Source organism: Manis pentadactyla, chromosome 1 (assembly GCF_030020395.1).
Source record: "Manis pentadactyla isolate mManPen7 chromosome 1, mManPen7.hap1, whole genome shotgun sequence".
In the NCBI taxonomy this organism is placed as follows: Eukaryota; Metazoa; Chordata; class Mammalia; order Pholidota; family Manidae; genus Manis; species Manis pentadactyla.
In genome coordinates this window covers 28,444,554-28,472,500 of record NC_080019.1, presented here as the reverse complement: position 1 = coordinate 28,472,500, position 27,947 = coordinate 28,444,554, and the positions used below count along the sequence as shown (strand labels likewise).

Genomic DNA, 27,947 nt, shown 5'->3' with positions numbered 1-27,947 from the left:
GCAAATTACACCAATGGGAGTTTTGGAAGTAGTTTTGTGTCTGCTGGTATACAGACCAGTTTTAGGACTGGTAACCCAACAGGGACTTACCAGAATGGCTATGATAGCACTCAGCAATATGGAACTAATGTTCCAAATATGCACAATGGTATGAACCAACAGGCATATGCATATCCTGCTACTGCAGCTGCGCCTATGATTGGTTATCCAATGCCAACAGGATATTCTCAGTAAGACTGCAGAGGTATATGTAAATGTCTGTTTTTCATAATTTCTCTTTATATTGTGTGTTACCAGACAAGACAGTTAAGAAACATGGGAACTGCAGAAATAACTGCAGTGCAGCAGTAATTATGGTGAACTTTTTGCCATTTACGTTGGGTATTTCTCTACATTCCTGAAACAATTTTTAGGGTTTTTTGTACTAGAAAATGCAGGCAGTGTTTTCACAAAAGTAAATGCACAATGTTTGAAATACAATAAATGAAGGCAATGCATGGCCTTCTGATAAAAATATTTGAAGACTGAAAATAAAAAAGTTAATTGACTGAAAAGCAAAGAGAGATGAAAAGAGTCACTTAATACTTTATCCATAGTAAAGAAGAAAGCTGAGCAGAGAGTTGGAAAGTCATAGCATTCAAACATGTGCTTATTTTTCCATTTGCAATTTTCTCAGCTGACTCTGAATAAGCCTTTTTAATATTCTAATATAGGTTTAAAACAGAAACTTGAAATCAAAAACTTACTTTTAAGATTCATGAGGTTTGGGGGCCTATTGCTTATTTTTTCCTCTTAAGAATTTTAAAAATATAACCTTATCTTAGAGAAAAGCAAGGATAAAACAATTCATTCTAAGAAGACATCATGTAAATCTCAATTTTTCAGAATGCTGACCTAGGAATTAGGGCAGATTGACACATTTATAAAAGCACTTCATTTTGGTGAAAATCCAAAGTCCAGTGTAAATAAAGTATTGAGTAGGCTTGTATCACTGAAGTTTATAATACATAACAGGGAGAGGTGCCCATGTGTTGGCTGCATTTCTTCTTTGTCTCGATCTGAACACGGCTGCTGTGTGAAGAGAGCCCACAGACCATGTCAGCCCAAGGCCTATGCTGTGAGATGACCCAGATGCCTTTCACCCTAAATTTATAGACATTCCTTACTTATTTATAATATTTCTATCATCTAGTCAGTTATCTAAACCACTTTTAAACCTATTTCTATTTCTAAACAATGCCCCTTCTTGAGATAACAAATTTGAAGCATCATTACCTAGTGAATCAGTGATCAGCCTTCCTCTGCATTGTGAAAGCACATCTATGGCAGGAAAGGACCACCAGGACCCCAGGTAGGGAAATTTTATCTTCATGACCCTCATAGTGTCTAGCACACTATCTTGCATGTAAAAGGTTCATAAGTAATGTATGCTAATTGATATCCTGGCACTTGGTTAGGAAGAAGATAATTTTTGTTTGTATACATCTTTGCCTAGTGTAGTTATTTTTTTCTCCTACATTCTGCCCTCATATTCTCTACTAAATTGAACACTGTTACAATATTTGAGTTTGATTATGCACCATGCAATATCTCATTAGTTTCAAGATACTGAAACATGAATTCCCACAAAAACAGGTGACATCAATATGTTTTGCAACAAAATCATAGGCTGATCAAGAAGAGTTCAGAATGAAAGTACACAATTAGTTTATCTAATCACCTAGTAAACATGTCAATTATTCCAACTTTGAAATATCAATTTGGGGGCATTAATAAATTACATAAAATGCTTCATAAACATGAGTGTCCTTCAAAGAAAATCTAAAACTTAACAATGAAGTAAAAGGAAAAATACAATAAAACTCAGGGTGACTTCTCTTTCAAAGACTGAATTTTTGAGAGGACATTTAAATCACTTGAGTCATGACAAAGATAATATTCATTAAGTGAAGAAAAATATCCTTCTTCTTTCATAAAAGCTTTCCAGTTAGCTTAGGGATATTTCTCAAAGTGTCAATGAAGATTATTTCTAAGAAGTAAAGGATTTTAAAATGCAATCCAGAAAAAATAGTGTATATACCTATAGTGTTTTGACTGACCTACTCAATTTGTGGTTTTGAATCATTTGGAAGATATACAAGTTCTGATACATTAATCTAGACAAAAAGTTCTATTAAGATAAATAAGTCACTTTTTATTATCAGGTCTGTGTATTACAGCATATTTTTTTAACTGAGCAGGACTTTATGATGAAATTGTGCATTCATAAAACCTGTAAATTATCTAAAATCTGAACATACCATTTGTTTGAAAAGATTTGACCAAAGGTGCACAGGTAGGGTAATTCATGAACAGTATAATACTGTTACATTGAAAACTGTCCTTACGACAAGAAATTTACTGATTCAAACTTTCTAGCTGCCTTCAAAAGAATAGGATCAATCTGATTATACAGTTTTACTGTGAGACAGTTCAAAGAATCTGTCTTTAATTTCTATTGCAATGTAAGAAAAATTGTTAATCTGGACTAAAAAAAGTAAATAGTTGATGCCTAGAAATCCTGTTCTTCTCCCAAACCACAGCAATCAAAAAAGTAACCAGGAGAAAAGAATTCCAAAGGAAAAGTGAAGTTCCCTGAGGCTTCCCATCCAAGCACCTGTGTGATGAAGTATAGGTATTTTTGTTGCCAGATTAGATTAGATGACAATCCAGATTTATAAATTAATAGACTCATAGACTGGACAGCACTAGTCCTCACCACGCCCAGCCACTTAACCACTCATTTCTTAGAATATACTTACAAATAAAATAAAAAATAATTTCTAGAATAAATTAAAAACTATGAGAAAGCACTGGGATTTCTGAACTAAGGGAAAGAGTTTCTGAAGAACTTGTACAACAGTTTTAAACACTGCAGTTTTTATAAAGTATGAAAACATAAAAAACATTTAAATTTGGCCAGTAGGGTACTAAGAGACCTTTTTAAGAAGGCAATTTTCACAGAGTTCTGAGGGAGATCTGATTTGAAAGAAGGGAGAAAGCGGCCAGAATGAAAAAAAGAGTCTCCAAAAAACAAATTTATCAGTTAAAGGAAAGGAAGACAGAAATTAAAGATAAAAGAGAGCAATGTCACAAGGGCTTTTCAAAATTACACACATCTGAACACAGGTTGAAGGCTAGGGAGACAGAGCCTGTGGAGACAGAAAGACTAAAAACATTGTTAGGGTGTAAACTGTAGAGCAATGTCTTTGAAAATTGGAAAGAGATATTGTCAAAGGCCCAGATGGAGATATTAGCTTTACAGAAAAAGGGATCCCTATTCCTCTGACCCTGGCAGAATAAAAACCTGAAGCTAAGAATAGAATTATATTGGCAAATAGAGGAGTCAAATCGACTTCACTTCCATGCTGTTCTCAGACCCTGGACATAGTTTGTTTTAATGGGATTCTCCTAATAAAAGCCAATTCCACTAATGAAAACTGTGAATTAGAGCACTATTTATCTCTTCAACCTACTTGAAAAGTATTTGATTTTGGTTACTTATAAGAGACTAAAATACCTGAAGATAATTCCATCTCATCCTCATTTTGGAAGCTTTAATTATTAACACTAATATAAGGCTTTTAATTTCTAACATTAATGAAAGGTAGCCCATAGATAAATATCAAGAAACCATTGTATTTATATTCCAATACACAAACTCATTTTTAAGATTATGAGCTGAGAACATGCTGCAAAACATACATAAAAACAATGTAACAATGAAAACACAAAAGTGCGTTGAAACTTGGTTCTTTTATAGTTTTGATATTAACTTTTTAACTCCATTTGTCAACAACAGCAGCACACAAATAAAAGAAAACCTACAAAACCTATAAAAAGTGCTCAGTATTTCTACATAGTCATTATGTATGACAAAATCCCTAGACCTCTCCTGAGTCTTTTTACATCAGTTTAAAAGTTTATCAGTAATAAAAGTTAATTCCATCATATGGAACAAAGTAAAAGACTATTTACTTTTAAGATTTTCTTTAGGTTTAAAAAGTTCATTATTGTTCATGATGCAGAATTGGACTTCCATAGTGCAAACAAATGAAAAAGGACAAATTATGAAGTTGTGTGATACAATAAAGATTTTCAGACAGTATAATTCCATCAACTTAACACTTCTTACTTACTGTCATTAAGTTAAAAAATGTGAGGTTTTTTTTATTTTCGTTTACACAATCAAAAACTACACCACTTCATGTTAAAAAATTAATAGGAAATAAAATCAAGAAAAATATTTTCTTGGACATTGCTCACTTAGCTCTATTAAAATTTGATGTAAATCTTTGGATTTAAGATGAAAGAAAAATTTATATTCAATTATCAGTTCCATGAATCCATGAATCAAGTCAGTGGAAAATATTTTTTGAATAATTAAAATCAGAAATATGAGGTTATTATGAACATTTTATGTGAAATCTCACAGTACGTCTTTCTCTTTTTAAATTAAAATGCAATAATTAGCTACTAATAAAGGAATCCAGTTAATAAAATATTTTATGTAGTGTGGTTGGTTTGTTTCCTTGAGGATATTTCTATATGGTTTATCTCTCATTTTAAATAAAAACAATTCTCCAATAACAATAATAATCACATTACACTGCACTTCTAGCAATTTCTCAGCTTTTTAAAAAATTGAAATGGAATTTATGAAAAAATGTAACTGAAAGGATTTTTAACAGCTATTCAAAAGATTAGCACTAGAATTGCCTTTAAAAGTAACTCATATTTCCAGTGCAAGAAAAACTCAGAAAGATTAAATAACTTGTCCAAGTTAGCAGAGTTTGTTAACCCTGAGAAAAACCAGGAATAAGATATGGATACATATGATCACATGCAAATACTGAGCTGAAGGGAAAGTTTTATGATACCACTGAGTCCATATATTGTCCCATTATGCTCAATATTTTAGTCAATTTGAAAGAAGACATAAATGACAAAGTTCCAAAGTTACAGATATTTTAATAATAGATGACAGAGTCAATATTTTAATTTATGAACTTAAGCAAATAATCCAAAAGCAAGGTGAAATTTAACAGGGATGTGTGCAAAATGTGGCATGTAGCTTCAATCAACTGCATATTCACAGAATGGAAAACATGAGGCTTACCACAATTAATTTTAAAATCTCCCAGGTTTTAAACAATAACTTTAGGGCAAGATACTTAAATGATGCAATTATTGCAAGTGTTAACAAATTTGAAGGTTTAAAATGGAATAATATAGAGTCTAGATAACAAGAGATGTAATTTCAAATACCTTGAGAGCCGAGAAGGAAAGTGAGTGAAACAGACAGGAATGCAGTAATACAGAGGTGCGTTACTCTACTAAGGGAGAGTAGATTCTCTAGCTAAATGTAGTCTATTTTTTAAAATTGTAAACATGTCAATCACATTGATTAATTTCAATAGGTTGAAACATTTTTGCATCTCAGAGAAAATCCACCTTGATCATGACATATAATCCTTTAATGTGGTGTTGAATTTAGTTTGCATGTATTTTGCTAAAGATTTTGCATCTGTATTTATTAGATATATTGTCTTATGGTTTTCTTTTCTTGTAGTGTAGGCTGGCTTGGTATCAGGGTAATGCTGGTCTTGTAAAATGAGTTTGGAAGTGTCAACTCCACTTCTGTTCTTTGGAAGAATTTGAGAAGGATGTCATTAATTCTTCCTTACATGTTTGGTAGAACTCTCCAGTGAAGCCATCCAGTCATGGGCTTTTCTTTATTGGGAGGTATTTGATTAATGATTCATCCTCTTTACTAGTTGTAGATTTGTTCAGATTCTCTGTTTCTTCATGATTCAATCTTAGCAGATTGTATATTTTTAGGAATTCATCCATTTTTTTGTCAAGTACTTATTCGTTTTAGTCTCTCTATAATCCTTATATTTGTGGCATTAATTGCAATTTCTCCTCTTTCATTTCTTGCTAAAGGTGTGTTAATATTGTTGATCTTTCCCAAAAACTGTATTCTTTTTTTCCTTTTTTTTCCTACTGTTTTTCTAGTCTCTATTTCATTTATTTCTGCTCTAAATCTTTATTACCATCCTTCAATTTAACATGGGCTTAGTATGTTCTTTTTTTTTTTCTAGTTCCTTGAGGTGTAAAGTTAGGTTGTTTGATATTTTTCTCTTTTAGTGTAGGCATTTATTATTATAAAACATCCTCTTTTGCTGCAGACCATAAATCTTGGTATGTTGTGTTTCCACTCTTTTTTCTCACCATATATTTTTATTTCCTTTTAAATTTTCTCTTTGAACCATTGGTTGCTCAAGAGTGTCTGAATTTCCACATATTAGTGACATTTCCAGTTTTTCTCTATAGTTGAATTCCTCTATCTAATTTCATTCCACTGTGGTCAGAGATTATAATCTTAAATTTATTAAGACTTATTTTTGTGACCTAACAAGTGATCAGTCAATCTTGGGGATTGTTCAAGGTGCACTTGAGAAGAATGTGTTTTGCCTCTTTGGATCTAATGTTCTATATACATATGTTTGCTAAGTTCATTTGGTCTATAGTGTATTGTTCCAATCCTGTTTCTTTATTGATCTTCTCTTTGGTATTTATGTCCATTATTTTAAGTGAGGCATTGAAATCTCCTATTATTGTGTTGCTCTTATACCCTTATGTTCTACCAATGTTTGTGCTATGTATTTGGGAACTCTGATGTCGGGTGCATATATACTTAACAGTTGTTATATATCCCTGGAGAATTAACCTTTTTATCATTATAAAATGCATATATATATTTTTTGTCTCATTACACTTTCAGACTTAACATCTATTTTGTCTGATATAAGTATAAGCAACCCAGCTCTCTTTTAGTTACCATTTGTGTGGAGTATCTTTTCCATCACTTCACTTCCAGGCTATGTTTGTTCTAAAATCTAAAGTAAGTCTCTTACAGCTAACATATAGTTGGATCTTGGTTTTATATATATTAATTCAGCCACTCTATGTCTTTTGATTAGGGATTTTAATCCATTTGCTTTTAAAGTTACTGAATAGGGAAGCACTTACTATTACCATTTTAATTGTTTTCTGTCATACTGTAGGTTTTTCGTTTCTTTTTTCTTCTCTTGCTGTCTTCCTTTGTATTTCATTGTTTTTGTTTTTTGTGGGTTTTTTTGTAGACACACTTTGATTACTTTCTCATTGTCTTTTGTGTAACTTCTATAAAACATCTTATAAAAATCTACTTTAAGCTTATAACTTTTCAATTGCATACAAAAAGTACTTTTGTTCCCCCCACACTATATTATTGATGCCACAAATTAATTTCTTTATACTGTGTATCCACTAACATATTTTATAGTTATTTTTTATATTTTATATTTTAGACTTTATACCAGAATTAAGAAACTTTTGCATTATAATATTACAGTATTCTGTATTTATCTACATCTTCATCTTTACCAATGAGCTTTCACATGCTTTGGTGTTGTGTCTAGCATCCTTTCATTTCAACTTGAAGGACTCCTTTGAACATTTCTTCTTCATTTTTGAAGAATATTTTTGCCAGATATGTTGTTCTTGGTTACCAGTTTTTTTCGTTCAGCTCTTTAAATTTGTCATCCCATTCTGGCCTACAAGGCGTCTGCTGATAAATACACTAGTCATGTGGGTGGTGCTTAGACATATGTGACAAGCCATATTTTTCTTGCTGTTTTCAAAATTCTTTGTCTTTGACATTTGACAATTTGATTATAATATTTCTCAGTGTACACTTCTTTGGGTTCCTGCTATTTAGAATTCTTCATTTTTCCTGAATCTTGATGTACTTCTTCCCCACCCCCCACCAGATTTCAGAAGCTTTTGGCTATAATTTCTTTAAATAACCTTTCTGCCCCTTTTTCTCTCTCTTTTCCTTCTGGGACTCCCATAACATATATAGTGATCATTTTGATGGTCTTAACCTCTTCTCTCTTCTTTTTTATTCTTTTTTAATTTTTTTTTCTCTATTTGGATAATTTCAAATGACTGAAGTTTGCTGATTTTTTCTTCTGCTTGATTTTGAAGTTGAATTTCTCTAGTGACTTTTTCAATTCAGTCATTGTATTATTTATTTCCAAAATTTATTTGGCTCTTTTTGTTATTTTTATTTCTGTTGATACTCTGTTTTCTCAGATATACATCATTTACCTGAGCTCTTTGAACATCTTTGCGACAGTTATTTGGAATTCTTTCTCAGGTAATTTACATACCTCCATTTTTTAAGAGTCACTTCCTGAAAATCAACTTTTCCCTGGATTGGATCATATTTCTGTTTTTCATGTGCCTTGTAACTTTGTGTTGGGATCCATGGACTTTTAAAAATAGCCACCTCTCCCAGTCTTTGTATAGGGAAAGACCTTCACCAATCAGCCCAGTTAAATATTCTGAAGGCCTCTCAAACCTTTTCTATGGATGTGTTTTCTGTGTACTTGTGTGTGAAAATTCCCAGTTGAAGAAGTTTGTCAGTATATTTTTATGAGGAACTCCTCAACCCTTTGGTGTCTGTCAGTAATGCTGCAGGCTCTCTGGAGCTAGCACGAACCCTTCAGCTCTTCTGCATTCAGAGGCCTCCAGGCTAGTAGAGCTTGCTGGGCCCCATTGACACTCCAAGTCAGACAAGACAGATATGGGGTCCTCAGGTGGCCCACCAAAAGGCTGGAATATTGGATGAATGCTTGATGCCTCTCTTTTCCCAAGGGACTGGCTGCCAAGCTGCACTGGCCTCTTTCTGCTGTTCCACAGGTTCTGTAGAGCAGCCGTAGGTTATTTAGCTCTCTCTTGTTCTCAGGAGACAGCAGGCATCTAGCATAGGCAAGGTCCCATCAGTGCTCTGAGACTGGTGAGACAGAAACCAGCCCCTGGGGAAGACCCCCCAAAAGCCAAAGCATTCAACCCACTCTGACTTCTTCCCTCCTGGGGATTGAAGGTTTTTCTTCTCCCACATTTTCTGCACTGAGCTGGAGGGAACTGTCTGTGGTAAGTGAGCGTGTGCAAGTCCAAACCTTCTCTTTTGTTCTCAGTGGTTTCCAACCTGCTGCCTTTGTTTTCAGTGATTAGATCCAGGCAAGATAGAAAACTAGTTCCTCTGAAAAGTTAGAAGACGGCCATACAGTTCCATCTTCTCTTTCCCCAGGGAAAACCCAAGCTTTGGTGTTTACTGCCAATTTCAGTATGCTGTACTAGGGGAAGAACTGTGGTGCATGAGTGCCATCAATTTTTCTCCAAGGTTTGACATGACTGGTTTTACACTTGCTTGGTTTGCAGGAGCCTAGTGACTGGATTCTTGATTTCTCACAAAGATAGCTGGTCAGTGCATTGCTGAGTTAATCTCTCTGTGAGAGGAGAGGGTCTGAGGTTTCCTATTCCACCACTTTGCTGGCATTACTCCATTAGCTCTTTGTTTTTTTAAATGCAATCCGAAATATTATAGTTTGAAACTCTGACAACATTTGGTACTGCTTGATTTTTCCAATTACCACTTTATTTATAAAATCTTACTTTTCTATGAAAATAAGAAGCCACCTTTACTAACATCTTGTTTTTGATAACTGCTCAATATCACCTTTGGCAAAATTTTATGTTGGAAATGTGAACTGTAAATTACTTCAGTATCAAGTTTTCCTTCAAATAACGAAGGTCTAGTTAAAGAATTCTCAAAATTTTATCAACAATATTTATATTTAATTCAGATTTTGATTCTAGTATATTTAGATGATAAAACAATTCTATTTCTCTTCTGTACAGAATTTGGGAAATGTGTAATTACCATGGAAACTAGTGCAAAACATCCAGTAGAGACACACACAGTGATTCTTTTGCTTAAACATAAAAATAAAGTGACTTGAGTACTAAGTCATTTAATGTACTTGCACAGGTTTATACTGATATTCATCTCTGAGGCATCTAAGTAGAAATTTTAGAAGAGTTTTGAGATGAAAGACTAATTTCAAATTGTCTCTACTGTTTGAACTTTCTACTAGAATAATTGCCATGATCTTATGATAGTGTGAAAGGGAACATTTTCTCTTCAATATGGTCAACAATAGAAAGCTTCCTATAATCTGATTATAGCCAAATTATCCATACAGTGGATCATGTGAGCTCTCAGTTTCCCCTCTGTATCACAAGGGTGGTCTCTAAATGCAGTGATCGGAGGAAAAGGACTCTGACATTTGCTAAGCATTGCTATGTAAAGAGGAGAATGACCAAAGTAACATATTGATCCTGGGAGGAGCTACCACTTTGCAGAATAATCATAATTCCGCAAGTAGACAACCCCTTTTTATTCACTCCATGGCACTTTAATCACAGAAAACACAAGTGCATACAGATTCTTTTGCATTTGTTTATATTTCTATGAATTTGGGAACTAATGAATGAGCTACAAGATCTTTAAACTGAATATTAATTTTTAAAGGAAACCTTACCAAGGTATTCTAAAATTTTGACCTTTCCCTACACTGTTCAGCTGGCTACATTTAACGGAAGTAAATAAAACACAGGCTATCCTTAGGCAGCTTAGGCTAAGTGTATTCTTAAAGTCTTTAAGAATTCAACACTGTCATCAGATGTTCTGTGCACTGGTGAGAAAAATCAGAATGTCTGAGAAAGAATAACTGCCAACCAGCAAGGAAATGATTTCAACTGTTTCAGCTGGTCCTGAGTCACCTAGAGAAGGCGTGGGCATGCAGAGCTGCCGGCTCTGCAGATTGTTATGAAATAATCAAGTTCCCCCCAAAACTAAGGAAGAAAAATCTGTAATAATGTGACTAACCATGCCAGAGTGACAATATACACATATAGTGCTATTTATTGCTAATTTATTCACACTCAACATTTATTTAGAACTTAGTATTTTACGAACTATTTAAATAGTTAAGAATCAGTGACAGGTCTATAAAGGGTATATTTTGATATTAGTAACTTTCTTACTTATATACAATACATATGGCTATGCCTATCTGATCTCTAAAATGTTTGGAAGATATATATGTATATATGTATTTATATATTCATATATAGAAAACTAGAAGTATATATACATATGTACTCATATACACAAAGCTAGAAGCATATATACATTTTTCTACCTGCATAAAAAAGTGTGGTACAGATATCATTAGCTATAAGAAAAATAATGAAATACATATTGAGAACCACTGCAAATTAATAAAATCTGTTCTATAAAATATCAGTAAAGAAATCATGCTATATTGTTGCTAAACACTAGCAGTAAGTGGAAAAAATGTAATTTTAATGAAAAAGCATTTAATGTAGTTCTATAGGGGAGCTGTTATAATGGTTCAAACCTCTTTATTTGTTTCAGTGTTTTTACATGGAAATATAAATAGGTGTATCTTATACCACAGAAAGCTGAAGAAAAAGTTGCTGTCTTTAAGGAAAATCTAATTATTATAATTCTCTGGTAATTGTGATTATTATATAGTAATATCACACACACACATATACACATATATATGTGTATATGAAAGGAAAATTTCAAAGTCATCCTTTCTCAGGTAAAGAGCATCTTCATTAATAGTTATCTTTTGTACTTATCTTTTATTTATCATTTATATGTATGTATCTATTTATATTTACCTAATATTTCTAATATTTGTGATCTCTGTGGAAAGTACGATCCTGGATAACAACAGTATAGTTTTTCATGGATTATTATCACACTAAATTTTTCTTTTGAGACTAGACTAATTAATTAAATAAACAGGGGAATACCTTAATCTTGACAATGTTTTAGAATCTCTTCCTTCCTAATTGAAGCAGAACACATACTCAGAAGATACACTCTGCCCCTCATCCTTCCAAGGAAAGAACCAGAGGAAATAAGCAGCTAGCAATGTGGGAGACTTAGGAGAGGCATGAAGAACTTCCTTTCTGCAAGTTAATAATTGTGTTTCACGGATTGATGGGCGAATGATAGGTTCATTTATAAAGCCATTTCCTATCCCCAAAACTTGAGTTTCTGTAGGAACATTGTGCATATAGGCCCTATATAATCATTTTCTACTCAGACTCATCTAATTCAAGCTCTGTCCTCTTTTATTGAGAGAAGAAATTATCAAAATGTGAAAGTCTAAAAATAGTGGTTTATAATTGAAAGCCTAATTCTTTCTTAATTATAGGTATGCTACAGTGGCACTATAATTAGGGATGATCAGCAGCTCCAAAATGAGTCAGACTTCATCAGTCACTCTGTACCAGGACGTACGTGGGTCCCATAAGCAGAAAACCCTGTAACATTAAGGCACAGGATCTTTTTTTATCACATCTCTTGTTGTTTGCAAACTTGTTCTCCATGTACTGTCTCTCTCCAGGAGAACAAAGTAAACATTTCATTCATGTTTGTTTAACTGATTATCACTGAAGGAACATACTGATTTTAAGTTACAAAATTTACAGCTTAAAACGGAATTCTAAAACTACTATGCACTCAGTGACTTCACTTAGTAATATTAATATAAAACAGTTTATTATTAAATTACATGAAATTGGAAAATACTTAAAACTTAAATTGAGTAACTGATATCATCTTAGGACAAAGTAGATAGATCCTAATAAACTACATGAAATATTAATCTTGTAATTTGATATAAACTGCTTTCATCCAAACAAAGACTTTTGAGAAACATTAGTTAATATTGAGACAAAAGACTAGGAGTTCAGAATTCTGAATTCTGTTTTAATACTGGCCATTTAATCTCTAATGGTCTTAAACAAGTTATTTATCTTTTGTTAGCTAGTTATATATCTTTACAATTTAGATAATGATCTAACTTCTCAAATTAATTTTTCCAATGACTAAATTCAAAGCTGTGGTAAACGAGAAATTTAGATTGATAAACTTTGTGATAATAGAAAATCTTAAATAATGTAAATAATAAAACTCCTAGTCATAAATAGCATAAGAAGGAAAATCTATCAATAAAGCCAAATTAAGCCATATTAGGAAATGTAAGATCACTATTGGATCTTTAAAATATGAGCAAATGGTAAAAATGGTAAATGCTTTTTTCTTCCACATGTAATTAGCTGTCCTGGGTCTAAAAGTAAGCAAAACACATGGCCAGAAAACAAAGAGTACAATGCGTGCCTGCAGCCTGGCTTCAGCCCACTCCGTCTATACCCCTTTCATGGCAGACTGGGCACCACGACTGGTAATCAATTATCTGCCAGCTTTCACTCTGTCCTGAGTCCACCGTACAGGAGCCGCAAATGTGCTAGAGCCAAAGGACAGTGGAGAGAGGGGATGGCCCTACATGTGTGGCGAATGTTAATTTCAGGAATGGAAGCAAGGAGAATTTCCCTCACAACACTTGCCACCAGAAGCTTCGAAATTTAAGCAGCTACAGCTGATAGACTGTAGTCCACCCTAATGGAATTAAAGGGATGAAAATGTTAGTGAAAATCAATTATATTTTGCTTTTATAATGTCAATGAATTAGCTTCATCTAATTCAATGTGTTTTCAATAACACTCTAAAGAGAAATCCTTTTTTTCAAAAGGGAATCTGTTATTCAGTCTCCACATACTAGTGCAATAAGCCCTATGTGGAAAGGTATGAGATATGATGGATATAGTTGGAAAACCACAGCATCCTAGAGAATATTTTTGGGAGTCAGAAGCAAAAATAAGGTTGTCCTATTATTATCATGGTATCCAATTATCAAACATATATACAGGTAGCAAAATTACTCATGATTTAATAGCACCTTTTAATTTAATCCAACTTTAAGAAGCAAACTTGTGAACATGATTTCCCAGATCATAACCAAGTCAGATATTTCAACACAAGAATAACATGGCAAGCTCCTATTCACTTTGATGATGTGTGCTGTTACATTTGCTTCTCTTTACTGGTACAAACAAAATACATAGGGTGGTATATTATTTTTGAATCTCACATTGCTTCAGGGCCTTGATTTTTGTTTGTATGCTATGCATTATTAAATTGAAACTGATAAATTTGAGGATTTGACCAAATTCTGGCAGCTATTAAGTGTGCTGAGGTCTTTTACTCCTTTAGGGTTCTTTCCATGCAGTTTTTCCTTTCAGAGAAAGGCCTCTGGATTTTTTTCAGCTGTTCCCACACTCTGAATTGGTCACCTTCCATGTTTGCTTATGTTGTGTTAGAGAATGATGATGACGTAGAAATCCAGGCAGGACTTCTCAGCTCCTCTCAACATGTCTTCTAAAGGAAGTACTGATGAATCGACTTGGGCTAGGTCTCAGTGCGTGTAGTGTTGCACACAGCTGCTCCTTCTTTAGGGAAAGAAAGGTCTGGACTCAGAGGTACTTAAAGGCCATCCGTTAACAGCTGTGGTCTGTCCTCATCACTTTTTCTCCCATCATGTTTCAGTCTAACTAAACTTACTTGGAAAAGAGACCAGAGGCAGTGTGGTATGCAACAGTCTTCAAATTATAATCTACCGCTTCAACTGGACATTGAAGCCCTAATCCCATCTCTGGAGGAAACCGGCCTAGATGCTCACTCAAACAAACTCAGGTACGTTCAAAGGTATTTGTGGATTCTCAGAGATTACCACATGTCATACATACTGGTTTAAGACCTAAGTTTTTTAGCTATCTTTAAACATTTTAATGGAATGAGTTCTTATATAGAAAGAATAGTATAATAAAAGAAAATTCTACCAACATCAGGCTATTAGGCTTATCCTATAAACAGACATATGGCCAGACATTTAAAAAAATTAAAACATATTTAATAGACATATTAAAATTACACTACCAATTTAAAAGTTAGGAAGTTGAAGGCCTTTGCTAGCCTTTTCTTGAATGGTATGACAGAAAATTCATAATTTTCACATATGAACATACTGTTTCCTGACATAGAATTAGCAACTGTTTTGAAATGAGTTTTACATTGTAAACTCTGTAAGACAGATGGAAGCCATGCTTATTTAAAATAAAACAAAGAACAACACCCTTTTATTTATAAAATAGAAATCTAAACTTAACTATGCTTTGCTTCAGTTTCGTCCCCAAAGAACAATTTTTATAAAACCAATATTTTGTTGCAATATTGTATTTTTCTCCTAAGGAATTAGAAATCAGAAAATAGAGACAGAGCTAAGATAGGGACAGGAAAGGGTGGGAGACAGAGACATGGTCAAGAACCGAAATAGAGGCAGAGATGGAGGTTAATTTCACATAGCAGCTTTGCATAGAAAGAACAAGGTAAACAAGTTTAAATAGGTTAAATTTTAAGAACAAAATCAGAAGTTACAAAGCAGAGTCTCTTACCCTGAAAAACTCTTTAGTGGAGCCAGAGTCTAATGTTCCATAAGCAATTTCTGTTTGCTTAGAAAGATCCTCAGCACTTTCGATGGGAGACACCATCCTCTCTACAGTCAGGAAGGCAGCTAAGTTAGCCGTGTAGGAGGAGATTATGATCAGGGTAAAGAACCACCACACACCTCCAACAATGCGCCCAGAGAGGGATCTAATAACAAGTATGAAATGGATTTGTAAAGTGAAATGAATGACCTAATAAGAAAACAAGTTAGCAGCATTATGCAAATATTGACTTATATGGGAATATTTAGCTTTCTATTCTTCAATATATCTGCTGGTTAATGAAACTGGAAACAGTTAAACATTCTGGGTAAGAAGTACAGATTAGATACATTTGATCAGATACCCAGAGGCCAAAACTAGCAGATTCCTGAGATTCTTTCATAGTTACAGTGCCCATATCTTATGGCATGAAATCTCATAATGAAGCAATTTCAAGAAATGTGCAAATAATCCATTAAATGCTCATAGTACTTTATCCACTCATGGCATAGTAATCGTAAACAAGAGAATGTAAGATCACCCATAAATTCAGAAGAATGTTGACAAACAAACCCAAATTTTAAAAATAAAAGAATATGTACCATAGATGTAGCTTTAAATACTGAAGAACCCCTCCCTTTAATTCAGCCAGTGAACTTCCAAAATCCACAAAAAGAGGTCCAAAATTTTGTTAGTATTTTTTTGTGTTCAAAACATAGGTTTTTAAATGCAGTACAAATAGAAGATGAAAAAAATAATACTACAAACAAAGGCATGACACAAAATATAACTGCTCATGAATAAAAATATGATGCTTCAGAGCATGGACTGCTATAACCCTGTTTCTTTGTGCCTCCTGCTTAAGAAAAAAAGAAAACTCGAAGAAAACAAATTAGACATTTGAAAGCTTGCCAAGATATTAATTCCTAGCTTTAAATTAATCAAATAGTATTTCTGTGACCATAAACTCTTATGTAAAATAGTTTTCAAAAGCTTAGTAGATTCCTAATAATTTACTTTAAACCCTAGGTAGATTAAAAATAGAAACAGAAATAGATATATACCATATTATTTTGAACTACTGGAGAGGATTCTACATATAAAGATATTAGAGTAATTAACAAACCCACATAACTTTTTCTTTTTCATTAATAACTCTTCTATGTCTAACAATTAGACATGGTATAGTGAAGAGGTAACATTTCTAAAAAAATTAAATCAAACAAATTTGGTAATTTATATCCTAAATTTCCTGACAATTAACAGTAAGAAATACACCTTTTGATGAAACTCAGATATTATATTAAATTATTGGGCTATATTTGTAGGATCAACTACTCAAGCATTCAAGAAAAAGGGGAAAGCTAATTTAAAAGTAAAGAATTTTAGATGTTTTAGATAAACCTCTGTTGCTAAAATAAAGGAGAGAGTAAGCAATGAAAAACAAAAATAGTATAATTAAAACCTTTCATCAGTCTCTAAGAGATGCAAAGGATTAAATAAATATGGTAGGATGGGAAAAGTTGAACATTCTCCTTTATATTCTGAAAAGCATATTAACACATTTTAAATTGGGGGAATCCCTTATGCAGACACAACCACTCTCAAACTGCCCCCTAATTATTCCACAACAAGGGAAGGTATAATTATGTGACATGTACCATTTCTCAGAGTGCAAATTCAGTACCTGACACCTCAGATCCCTTCAGACAAAACTAATTACATGGTAATTACTTTTGACAATATGCATTGCATATTAATTTGCAATATATTTTGAGAATCACATTTATAAGTCATTCTGTCCCTCCTAAAATAAACACAAGTTAAAGACATAAGTTGTTCTCTATCCCAGTGCTTAAATCAGATTTAATGAGATCAAATATGCTAATTCATTTTAATTTAGAAGATATGACAAAAAAATTATTGAACTGGTACATCATTTGAAACAAAATTTTTGAGCAATTTATTATTTACTTGCAAGCATCTTCAAAGGTTCAGTTAATGCTTCTGAAAGAGTTCCTGAGACATTCTATGCAGAGGGGCAAATACAATTTTGCATTTTATGGTGACTGACAAAAATGGCTCTCAATAACAAAATATCACTAAAGAAGTAAGTAAGCGAGAATGTTCTACCATGTCTTTTTAATCTCTATTAAAAAATTTTTTGATAATGGTATTTTTAAAATTCATTTGTTTCCTCTAAGATATTGGGGCAAAACAGGCAAGCAGGAAGATAAAAGTAAACTCTGTAGCATTTTGCTCTCACAGTTTCTGTGGTTCTGGTCTTGAGACGACAATAACAATATATTGCTAACATATTCTAAATTTAATGTTGGGCAAATGACCAGTTCAGTTCAATAAATCATTCTAGATTAAAACTTCAATGTGTCTTATTAGCATTAATAATTTAATTCCAAATCTTAAGTTTACTTAGAAATAGATGAAAATATCTTTAAAAATATTTAGAGCATCACTAAAGTAATTGTGTATTTCATACCTTATTATTATTATTTTTAGACACTAAGCTGCTCTGTTCTAAACTGGAATAACCAACTTGAATTCTTAAAAAAGATAGTTTGAATCATTTAACAAAATCATTAGATTTGCCAATAGTATGTAGTATGTTCAATTTTTAAGTGTACATACAGTATAGAGTAAAATGGATGTGCACTTAAAAGTGAATTTGGCTCACATACGTTCTATGGCAAAACATTGACTGTCAACAAGGAAAAAAATTTGTGATCTAAAATCTATTTATCTTACCAGTAAATAAAAATGTTTACATGTACAATTATAGTGAGTCATAACTCATGAATGAAATCAAAAGCACAGACAAAAAGTCATATTTTAGGATTGCTGAAAATTACAAGTTGTCTAGATGTCATGGTGAACCCCAGGATAACACGTTCTTAAATGTGTTCTGTGCTCTAGCCCCATGTGTAAGTATATTTTCTGCTCCTTGACAAGCACTGAACACTAAAGCAACTACCTTCAGATCGAAGATGCCTGAGAAGTAGGGCAAAAACCCCTGAGGATCCATCTATGAGAAACAAGGTCAACATATCCCAGTTCATAATGAACAATCATACACTTTTCCCTATTTATTCAAAAGGCAGAACAAGTTTATGGCACCCTAGGATAATTGCCTTACATCTCAGGACGAGGGTAACACTATACTTCAATAGCTTCTTACCAAAGATGAATCATTTCATTATTATTATTATTATTTATGGACCAGAATGTTCTCTGAAATCCCAATTTGGTCAGGATTTTCTGCCCTCATTATTAGAAAATTCTCTTTATGTCTTTAATTTAAATCAGATAAACTAAATTTAAAGATAAAACTATGAGTCATGTATTTTGTCAGGTTATCATAATCATATATCTCATTATATATAAAATTATTATCTATAATATATATTATGTATACTGCATATTAAAATAAATGAATAAGTAAATTTATATATATGCCATGCAAGTACCATTGGCCCATTTTTAATTCAATGCAGTTCCATAAAGATGTTACTGGAAATCTGAAGGAATTAAGATTTTTTTAGATCCATGTAAGTCACAAAAATGTGTCATACTATCAAAGAAGTAAGCAATTGATAATTTCTTGTATACATGATATTTCCTTTATCCCACTGGATGGAGTACACAAAATATTTCAAAAAATATAAATTTTTGAATTTCTTACATAGTTTTTTGAAATTAACCACTTATTATCCAAAAGTCCTAAAAATTAATATATTGAAATAGTATTAGAAATGTTACCCCCTTCTAGTTATTAAGAAATCCCACGGAATCAAAGGAAAGTAATCAATCCCAAATAAAATGTGCCAGTCTATTAGGCTTTAAATGTAAAAGCAATCACCCTAGAAAAAGTATGATTTATGCCTCTTAAAGGCCAGACATGGCTATCATTCTTATTCATGTATGTAACATGAACAAAGGCAATATGTGTTTTGTGATACATTCATTAAATTTAGGCATTCTAGTGCAGAAATTAATATGTAATACTGAGACTTGGGGTGTATGAACCTATTTCATCATGTATTACTATTCAATATGGCATAAGTTTTTGTAAGAATTAGCCACTATTATTACCCAATTATGGAAATGTCATACATTCTTTTTAATCCAGCCACCTAACCTTTAAAATAACTTTGTAATATCTCTCCCCTATTTCCATGAGCTAATAATGGGAAAATAAAAGAGATGGATGTGTGCCAATGAAGTTTTGTAAGCAAAGCGTGGCTTTTGTAGTTGATAACTAATGTTGCCCATTTTCCCATATACAGGTCTGTGGGTCAACTCACAGATGACTGTAAAATGAGAACATGCAGCAAAAACACGGTACCCCTCCAAGAGGCATGAAATGATAGGAACCTTATGCATTTTATAGCCTCTCCATGGTGTGTATAATTTCACCAAGGAAATATATGATCAACATTCAGAGAACATTGCTCAAATAATTCACAGGCTTACGCCGATGGTAAGAGTCTGTCCTGAAGAGTTGTAAACTGCTTGGACAGTTAGTCGGCAGCTGGTTACTTCTTTAGAGTGAATTCATAAACACCATGAATAGCCACATGAGACCTAAAATGCACAAAGTTGAAGCAGGTGAGTAACCAACCTTGGCGAAATATCGCATCCTTGCTGCATAAAGGCACCCAAGGAAAACCAGAGACTATTAAAAATCCCAAATTCATTAGTTGATTCACTACTTTGTGTTTCTCTTCCATCTTCAAACTCCTCAGTGTGCCACTCGTAGGGGCTAAATCTGCTGACCAGGAATAAAACTACACTGACCCCAATGTAGGCAAAAACAATGCACATCCAGATCTCATAGGCTAAAGGATCAAGAAATGAAAACACTCCTGGTTTGGACTTCTGAGGCTTCTTGATCATGATAGATATCCCGAGGCTCATAAAGGGCTTTGAGAAGTCAATCACCTCTTCCCTCACAAGGGTTATAGTTAATGGAGCAATTGCAATATCAGCTTTCTGTAAGGGAAACAAAGGAAAGTAATAGTACCCAGAGTCATGGTCAAAAAAGAATCATGGTTACATCACTGAATCAAAAGGGAAGAAAAGGAAATCAGGAAGGTGGCAGTAATTATTTCCCTGGTAGAGTATCAGTAAAGAATAAACAAAAAAGCAATTTGTTCCCCAAATATCCCTCCTTTTTATTAACACATAGTACATCCATCTGACTTGATTATCATAATTACATCCCTCCACTGCATCTATGCTGTGGCAGTCTTCGAACAATGTATAGGACCGATATGCTTCAAGACAGATGAAACGCCTATCTCACTTAATATACATGTTTACTTCTTTCATCCTTAATCTTCAAATGTTCACAAGGAAATAAGACAGTATTCCTAGAGTATAATGTGGGAAACCAACGATCTCAGACATATACTATGCAGGGAGGGGAGACATTCTGTCAACAATAGTTCAAACTGAATGGCTTCATCTACGAGAAGGGCTGTACTTACCCCATATACAAGTTCTCCAACCATCCCATTCCAAATTTTCGTGTCTGCATCCCTGGCCCCATACTTGCCATCCCCAACAATGGTCAACTTGTACTTGAACCCACAATGTTTGGCGATTTCTGCAGCCAAGTCAACACAGTAGCCCTCGTAGCGCTCATTGCCTTCAAGCATTTCATGATTTTTCTTCATCATAACATATGGAGATTCCTATGGAAAGATAGTACTTAAGTTGATAAAAACAGTTGTGTTCATTATTTACTCTACTGAATCACATCTTCTGATTTAATTGTTACCTAGTGAATCAAATATTATGTTTTAATTATTACCTATTAGCCAGAGACATTGTACAGTATAGATGGTAGACAACATTAGAAGAAAAATTTAAGCATAGTGTTCCAGAAAAAAGGTCCTCAAAATGTCTAGTATATTTCATTAATGTGGCTTGTATGTAGATATATCAAAGTAAACAGGAGATTTAAAAGCACAAACTGTTGGCATGTCCTCTTGTTATGTCTGCAAGTCCTTAGGCTTAGAGAGGAGTAATGTTGCTCTGGATCTTACTCTAGGTTAATTAAGGCTATGCCAACCCCAAGAACCAGCATTCACCCAAAACCCTGTTTCAAGGGCAAGGTTCATGCAGAAATCAGGTCCATGGCTGGTGATGTGCAGACTGAGAGAATCATTGCCATGGTAATGTACTGATTCTACCTTCTCAGACTTCAGGTCTCACTTCATCTATGAGATGTAATATCCTAGATGCTGCTACAAGGAGAGCTAGAGAGTAGTTTTATAAGGAAAAGGAAGCACAAAAAAATGACTCAACACAGTCCAATCCATTGGCAAGTAGCACCAAGGATACTTGGGGGCTCAGAGAGACAGTTTCTTTCAATAGAATGATTAAGTAAAAAACCATCAAATGCCTAGCTTATACCTAAGATATTTCCAGTGTTGACCAATGTTTTTATCCAAATCCCTCATTAACCTATCTATATGTTTTTCTCAGTATTGTTAGGACAATGAATCCCACAAATTTACTACATCACTGCTTAGAAAAACAAAAACAAAAAAATGTTTTGTGTTAGAAAATGATGTAGTATTGGTGAGCCCCATTTCCTTCACTCCATTTCACCAACAGCTTTCATGATGATCTTCAGCTCCCTTCCATCTATCCAAAGCCTAGATATCAAGATCCAGTTCAGTTTCTCCCATTCATTCAAGACACACTGACTTAGCACTAGCTGTGTGTCAATATCCTGTTGAGATTTGAGGTGAAAAAAAAAAAAAAAAAGGAGATATCTGGTCTTTAAGGAGTTCATTTTTCATTATGAATTAAGAGAAGTTGACAACGTTTTAAAACCATGTAACAAATGCAAGGACAGAACATACTCAGAATTGTATGGGAATGGAAAGGTGAAGTACCAGAGGAAACATGAGGAATACTCTTCAAGAACACTCCAGTGGCTCACCTATGTAAGCACCAGGCCCTGAATTACCAGTCAAGCTAAATTTCAATCTTGAAATGGATAGGGAATATTTTGAATGCTTTGGTTAATACTTGTGGATTTCTTTTGACATAATAAATATGCAATAAATAACTAAAACACTGCAAAATCATCACTGTATTAGTTATTGTCCTAAAATACAAACAGTAATTCCAGTTGACAGTTAGTTTTCATAAGAAAAAGTGAAGTAAAACATAGGCATATGTAGTTAATTACCAAAATTGTGGTGACGACAACAGTCTTATTCTCAAGCCCCGAGGTGTCATTTCCAGAAGGTAGCTCAGTAAGAGTAACAACCATTTTGTCCACTTCACTCCAGTATCCAATCTGAAAAAGTTTCCACAAGGTAGGCACATGGATAAATGACCTTCCTATCCCCTTAGCATCTAATCATTTTCAAACCCATGTCTGAATCCAACATTAACTAGGCTTCTTCTAAACAGAGATATGTCTTTTATATGTGTGAATCAGAATCCAAAATTATACCACTTTTAAGTAGGCTTTTTCTAAACAGAGATGTGTCTTTTATATATGTGAATCTAGTAAGAATAGAAAAGGACTATAAGAGCAAGAAAAAAAATTAATAAAAATGGTTTGTCGCTTCATGTCCACTCTTCATATTCTCCAAGTATAACTGGCTTGTAAGTGATCATATAGAAATAAAAATAAATCCAAATAATGGTATTTTAGTCATTACAGTTAAAAGAAAGATGTAAAATTGAACAGTTACATGTATATTTGCACCAACTATCTTTCATCTCCTGAACCATAAACTGACTTGTGTGTACAGTTATTTTAAGATTATATTTCAAAGTTACTCACCAGAAATGAATAAATTTGATTTAGAAAAAAATATTCAAAAATATATAGGTGTCTGGAAATTGTTAAAATACCTATGTGAATATACATTTCCAGGACTCTTTGGAAGGTGAGGTTATGGGTTAGCTAACTCATCTCCTCACACAGAGAGAAATGCATTTAAATCACTAATGATTTACCTTTCGGGGCCCATTAGTTTTGAGCTCCATGATGTTAATTGTATAATTTATTCTTTTTCCATTCTGGTCAAACTTTATATTTCCTGAGAGACCTTCCACCTGAACCTAGTAAGGAAATGCGAAAGGAGCAGTTACAAATATACTTCAGAAATGCAAACTGAACCAATTACTCTTACTGGGCTCAAGTCAAGAAAACTACATTCCTGAGGTTTCTTTTCACCCTTCCACCAACCTTTGGGCAGTTAGGAATTAATAGTCCCTTCATATTAAGCACAAACGCTTAATATACTTTTATTAAGCATTAACAAACATAAACATAGTATGTTTTTATTAAGGAATAAAACAAGGATGTCTTATTCAGCAGAAAAAAGGAGTGATCATTATTTAGGTCACATTAAGAATCATTTTGAGTGACTGACCTGTTTGAGGGCTCTTTCTATTTCTACGCCTTGTCCCCAGGGGACTGCCGGGTTTGCCAGGCAGTCTCCTGCATTCCCCCTTCGCGAGATTTCAATTCTCTGCTTCCGTAGATTTCGGAAAGCTTCAGTCATCACTTGCACGGCGTCGTAGGTCAGAGCCGAAGTATACTGAAAAGCATCACACCCGTTTCATTGGGAGCCAGTTCCGAGAATCTCTCCACACCGGCAATCAAGACGCTGCTGCCCCACCATACAATGCATAGCAGAGTCCAAGAACGTAGACACAATTTCTGCACCTAGAAACCTAAAAATCTAAGGGAAGTAGTGTGGAATACTGGGACTGTAGAATGTGCTCTTGACTCTAAGCATTTTCTATTATGTCAACATCTCAGCTGTTTCAGATGAGACCTTGTGTAATGATTGTGTTGATGTTTTTTTTTTTCCTAACCAGTTTTTCATTAAAACCTCACTTTATGGCCTGATCCGGTGATACAGGAAATTACCAAATTAACAATTATTCCTCCACTGTCTAATGAGGAATTCATTTGACAATATGGAAAGAATACCAATTAGGTTCAGTATCCTCAGTCTCTAATTCAACTCTACTGATGCTCGCATAAATGCAGTGGTCTTTGGAGTGTTTACATGTTATCTAGTTCCCCTAGGTGGGTACAGTCATCAAGAACCACCAAACTTCACAATTTCTATGCCCCTTCATGCTTCTTCAATAGACCATGATAACACTGGTTCCAAACTCATGGCATTCAGACCCCAATGGGACAGCAGGATTATTAAAAGAGCTGGGGGGCAAGCAGAAAAACAAAACTACATGTGTACTAAGCATGCTGAGTGGCTGGATAAGTGCTATTACATGCATGTTTATATGTTTAAAACAACTGCTGCTGTTAATGATAAGTCACAATTTACCATAAGAGCTTTAAGGAAGGTTGTGGAAAGAATTATAAAGTATTTTTCAATCTACAAGTAATAAACACAGTGAAGCTAGGGGGAAAATGCAGTATCATACTGTATTATTCTGTAACAGGTAACATGTTATAATTTACATGTAACAAATAACAGTTGCATGATTCAGACTTCATGATTTTTGTAACACTGTAAAATTCTGGACCAAGGATCCAAAATGGGCACTCAGTATTTCCAAAAAATTCTCCTTCTTCTCTAGTAACTTACTCCTTTCACTCTCAAAAATGATTAATTTATATACTCATTTATGTTCTCTAATAGCCACATTTCCACATACTTCTCTTTCTCTGAATTTCTGCTGATTACCTTGTCTTACAAGTCATCAATGAAACAAAAGCCGTCAGACAGAATCTCTTTATCTTTCAACCATAAAACTACAAAGATCCATATTCTCTGTTTCTCTCCTGAGTTGACAACGTTATGAGGTGGCCATACTCCTAACTCAGTACAGCCACTCCAAGATCCAGTCCCTCTAATCTTCATTTTTTCCCTGCATTTCTACCCTTAATATCCTTATAATCAGTCTTTTTCTCTCCTACTGGATCATCTCTACAGAAATTCAACTGCTGCTGAAAATAAGAGATAGATGATGATAGATGATGATAGATAGATGATAGATAGATAGATAGATAGATAGATAGATAGATAGATAGATAGATAGATAGATAGATAGGTAGATAAAGAGAATAACTGCTTCTTAGGTCCAGATCTCCTTCCAATTCCCACCCTCTTCTGTATCCTTCACAGGAAAATTTGTCAAGAGGGATTGCTATTCCCTTTTAACCCTCCTTGCTTATCTAAGTGATCCTATTCAGTCCATGGATTTAAAATGCATCATGTGCTCAAACATTACTTCCTCAGTGCATTCCCAGCCATTCTCCTCCACATGACCCTGTTAATTTTCTTCGTAGTCTCTGCCGGTATCTGGGTGAATTCATCAAGTATTCTTTGGACTACTTCATCTCTCCTACCCACTAATACATTTATTCTTGAGAAGTAGACAACTTTTCTGTCATCACTGAATTCTCAGAGCCCAGGGCAGGGCTGGACACACTGAAGATCATAAGAAGGAAGGGAGGAAACAAGGAGGAAAAGAATATCAGAGATCTTGATATGGACCCTGACTTTATGGGACTCACATTCTCTCCCAGTCCAGTGAAGAGGTAGATAAACAGACAATTGCAATACACCTGCTAAAGTGTATGAATTATTCCAATAGTAGATAGATGTCATCTTGCTTATTTGTTTAATATGAGAGGTATTACAATAAGGCAAATGAGAAAGTAGTTGATGTGGTATGAATTATTCCTTCCATGCATCCAGAAATCTTTTAAGCCCCATTTTTTTATGCTAAAATGGTAGTGTGAGGTTATTATCCATTTTATCTCTGTGTGGATTAGTTTAGTTGAATCACTTTCATTTGTTTACATGAATTAGTTAAATTTGATAGAAAATCAGTAGGAAGAGAAAAGAAAAAGAGAAAATGATTTTAAGGCTGTGTATACTATGACTGAGTGCTGTTAACTATAATAAGATATTCATATTTACCTTAAGTTTTCTTACTGCAATTTCTTCAGTTAAGAAATGTCATTGCGGGCCTTAAATATGAGTTTTTATGTATCTAGATGATCTCCTAGAAGGTTGCACTTGACTTTCCTGCAATATCTCAACTAGCCAGATTCTAAATAAAGCCTATTACCATTGCTCCATAATCTGCAAATTTTTCCTTCAAACTGCACATTTAAGAAATTAACAAAATATAGTATGCTAAGGATCCATTTAGGCAACTTAGATTCCTTGATTGAAATTTAATTTCTGGGGACTTATCCCAGAAAAATAGCCTCAAAAACAGATAATTTTCATAAAAAGATACAAATTTCAGTATTTTTTTGTAATATGCAAAAATTAGAAACAATCTAAATTTGATAGTGAAGGAATTATGCTTTTTGTCCTGAGGAGTATTATGCAGCCATTAAGAAGTGATACTAAAAATTATGTAAAACAATAGGACTAAGGCTAATGATAAAATAAGTGGAAAACATTACTATTACAACTAAATTAAAAATTTTTTTCAATGAAAAAATTAGAGTAATAAAAAAGTTATATCCTTTCAATACAAAAAAGAAAGAAAAATAAAATGGTTATGATAATAGGGAAGAAATATACATGATTATATTTCTTTTCCAAATATTCTATAGTATCCATGTACCATCCGAAAAAACTGTTATTATATCAAAGGCATTGTTTTAAATATATTCTATTTAAGGAAAGATTTGTTGGGGAAATAAAGTCCTATCACGATTTATCTAATTTAGAAAAATCTGATATGTTTGTTTCTATTCTACTAGAAAAACTAAATAAAGACTGATTAATGTGTTTCCTTATATAGAAATTAGTTCATTGTAATGTAATTTTTATAATAAAGTCAAGGTCAAGGAATAGGAAACAGAACCTATGTATTAGATGTTTAAAACAAGTATTACAATTTGTATTAAAATGTCATGTTAAGACTTAAAAGCCAAAATCTTCATTGAGTCAACTTGCTCACATTACTATGAGAACTCTTTAAACCATCAGCTAAATGTTTTAGAGGTCTATAAATGTTGGTGAACTACATTAAAAAATAAGATTAGGTTGAATTAACTAAAAGCATTGAGGTCCAGGCAGCATGTTATAATTATGATTCAGAACATGAGCACACTAGGAAGAAAAAGTCTTGCAACTTTTTTCAAATGTTCAAATCTAATCAAGTTTCAAGCCCATGATCATTTTAAATTAAAAGTCACAATCATAGAAACACAATTCTGGGCTGAGAGGGAATCAACAGCCTCTGTATCCAGTTCCTTTTTGTTTATGTTCTGCCGATGTGGCTCATTTATTTTTCTAAACAAATATGCTTACATTTTTTGATTAGATAGTTAAATATTTCGGTTATATTCTACCACTCACTGAACAAGATGTAAATTAATTTGAAAGGAACATGAAGCAATGTAACTCTTCTTTGGAAACAAATGCATCACCTCTGCCCTGACGTTTATGTTCTGGGGACTCCCTCAGCTGAGTTGGAAATTGGTAATTCAGGAAGGGGCCATTATGTTTTGCAGTGCTGTATTACAATCACATCACATCCATACTTTAAGAAGAAATCCAGGAAAATATTTTTATGATCCATTTTCC

At 33.6% G+C, this 27,947-nt stretch overlaps 1 protein-coding gene across 8 annotated transcripts in view; it reads right to left on the bottom strand.

Annotated features, from left to right (window-relative positions):
* GRIA2 (glutamate ionotropic receptor AMPA type subunit 2) overlaps positions 1-27,947 on the bottom strand; it is a 135,964-nt gene that overhangs the window by 6,165 nt on the left and 101,852 nt on the right. For all 8 annotated transcript variants that reach the window (XR_008995778.1, XM_036887833.2, XM_036887829.2 and 5 more), the window contains exons 7-12: positions 23,787-23,954; positions 23,368-23,472; positions 22,586-22,696; positions 20,868-21,074; positions 20,000-20,370; positions 15,331-15,529 (exon numbers count right to left, since the gene is read on the bottom strand). Coding sequence is in view for 7 of the 8 variants with exons in the window: in XM_036887833.2 (XP_036743728.1) it covers positions 15,331-15,529; positions 20,000-20,370; positions 20,868-21,074; positions 22,586-22,696; positions 23,368-23,472; positions 23,787-23,954 (1,161 nt within the window). In the remaining variant the exon portion in view is untranslated. The remainder of the gene's footprint in view (positions 1-15,330; positions 15,530-19,999; positions 20,371-20,867; positions 21,075-22,585; positions 22,697-23,367; positions 23,473-23,786; positions 23,955-27,947) is intronic.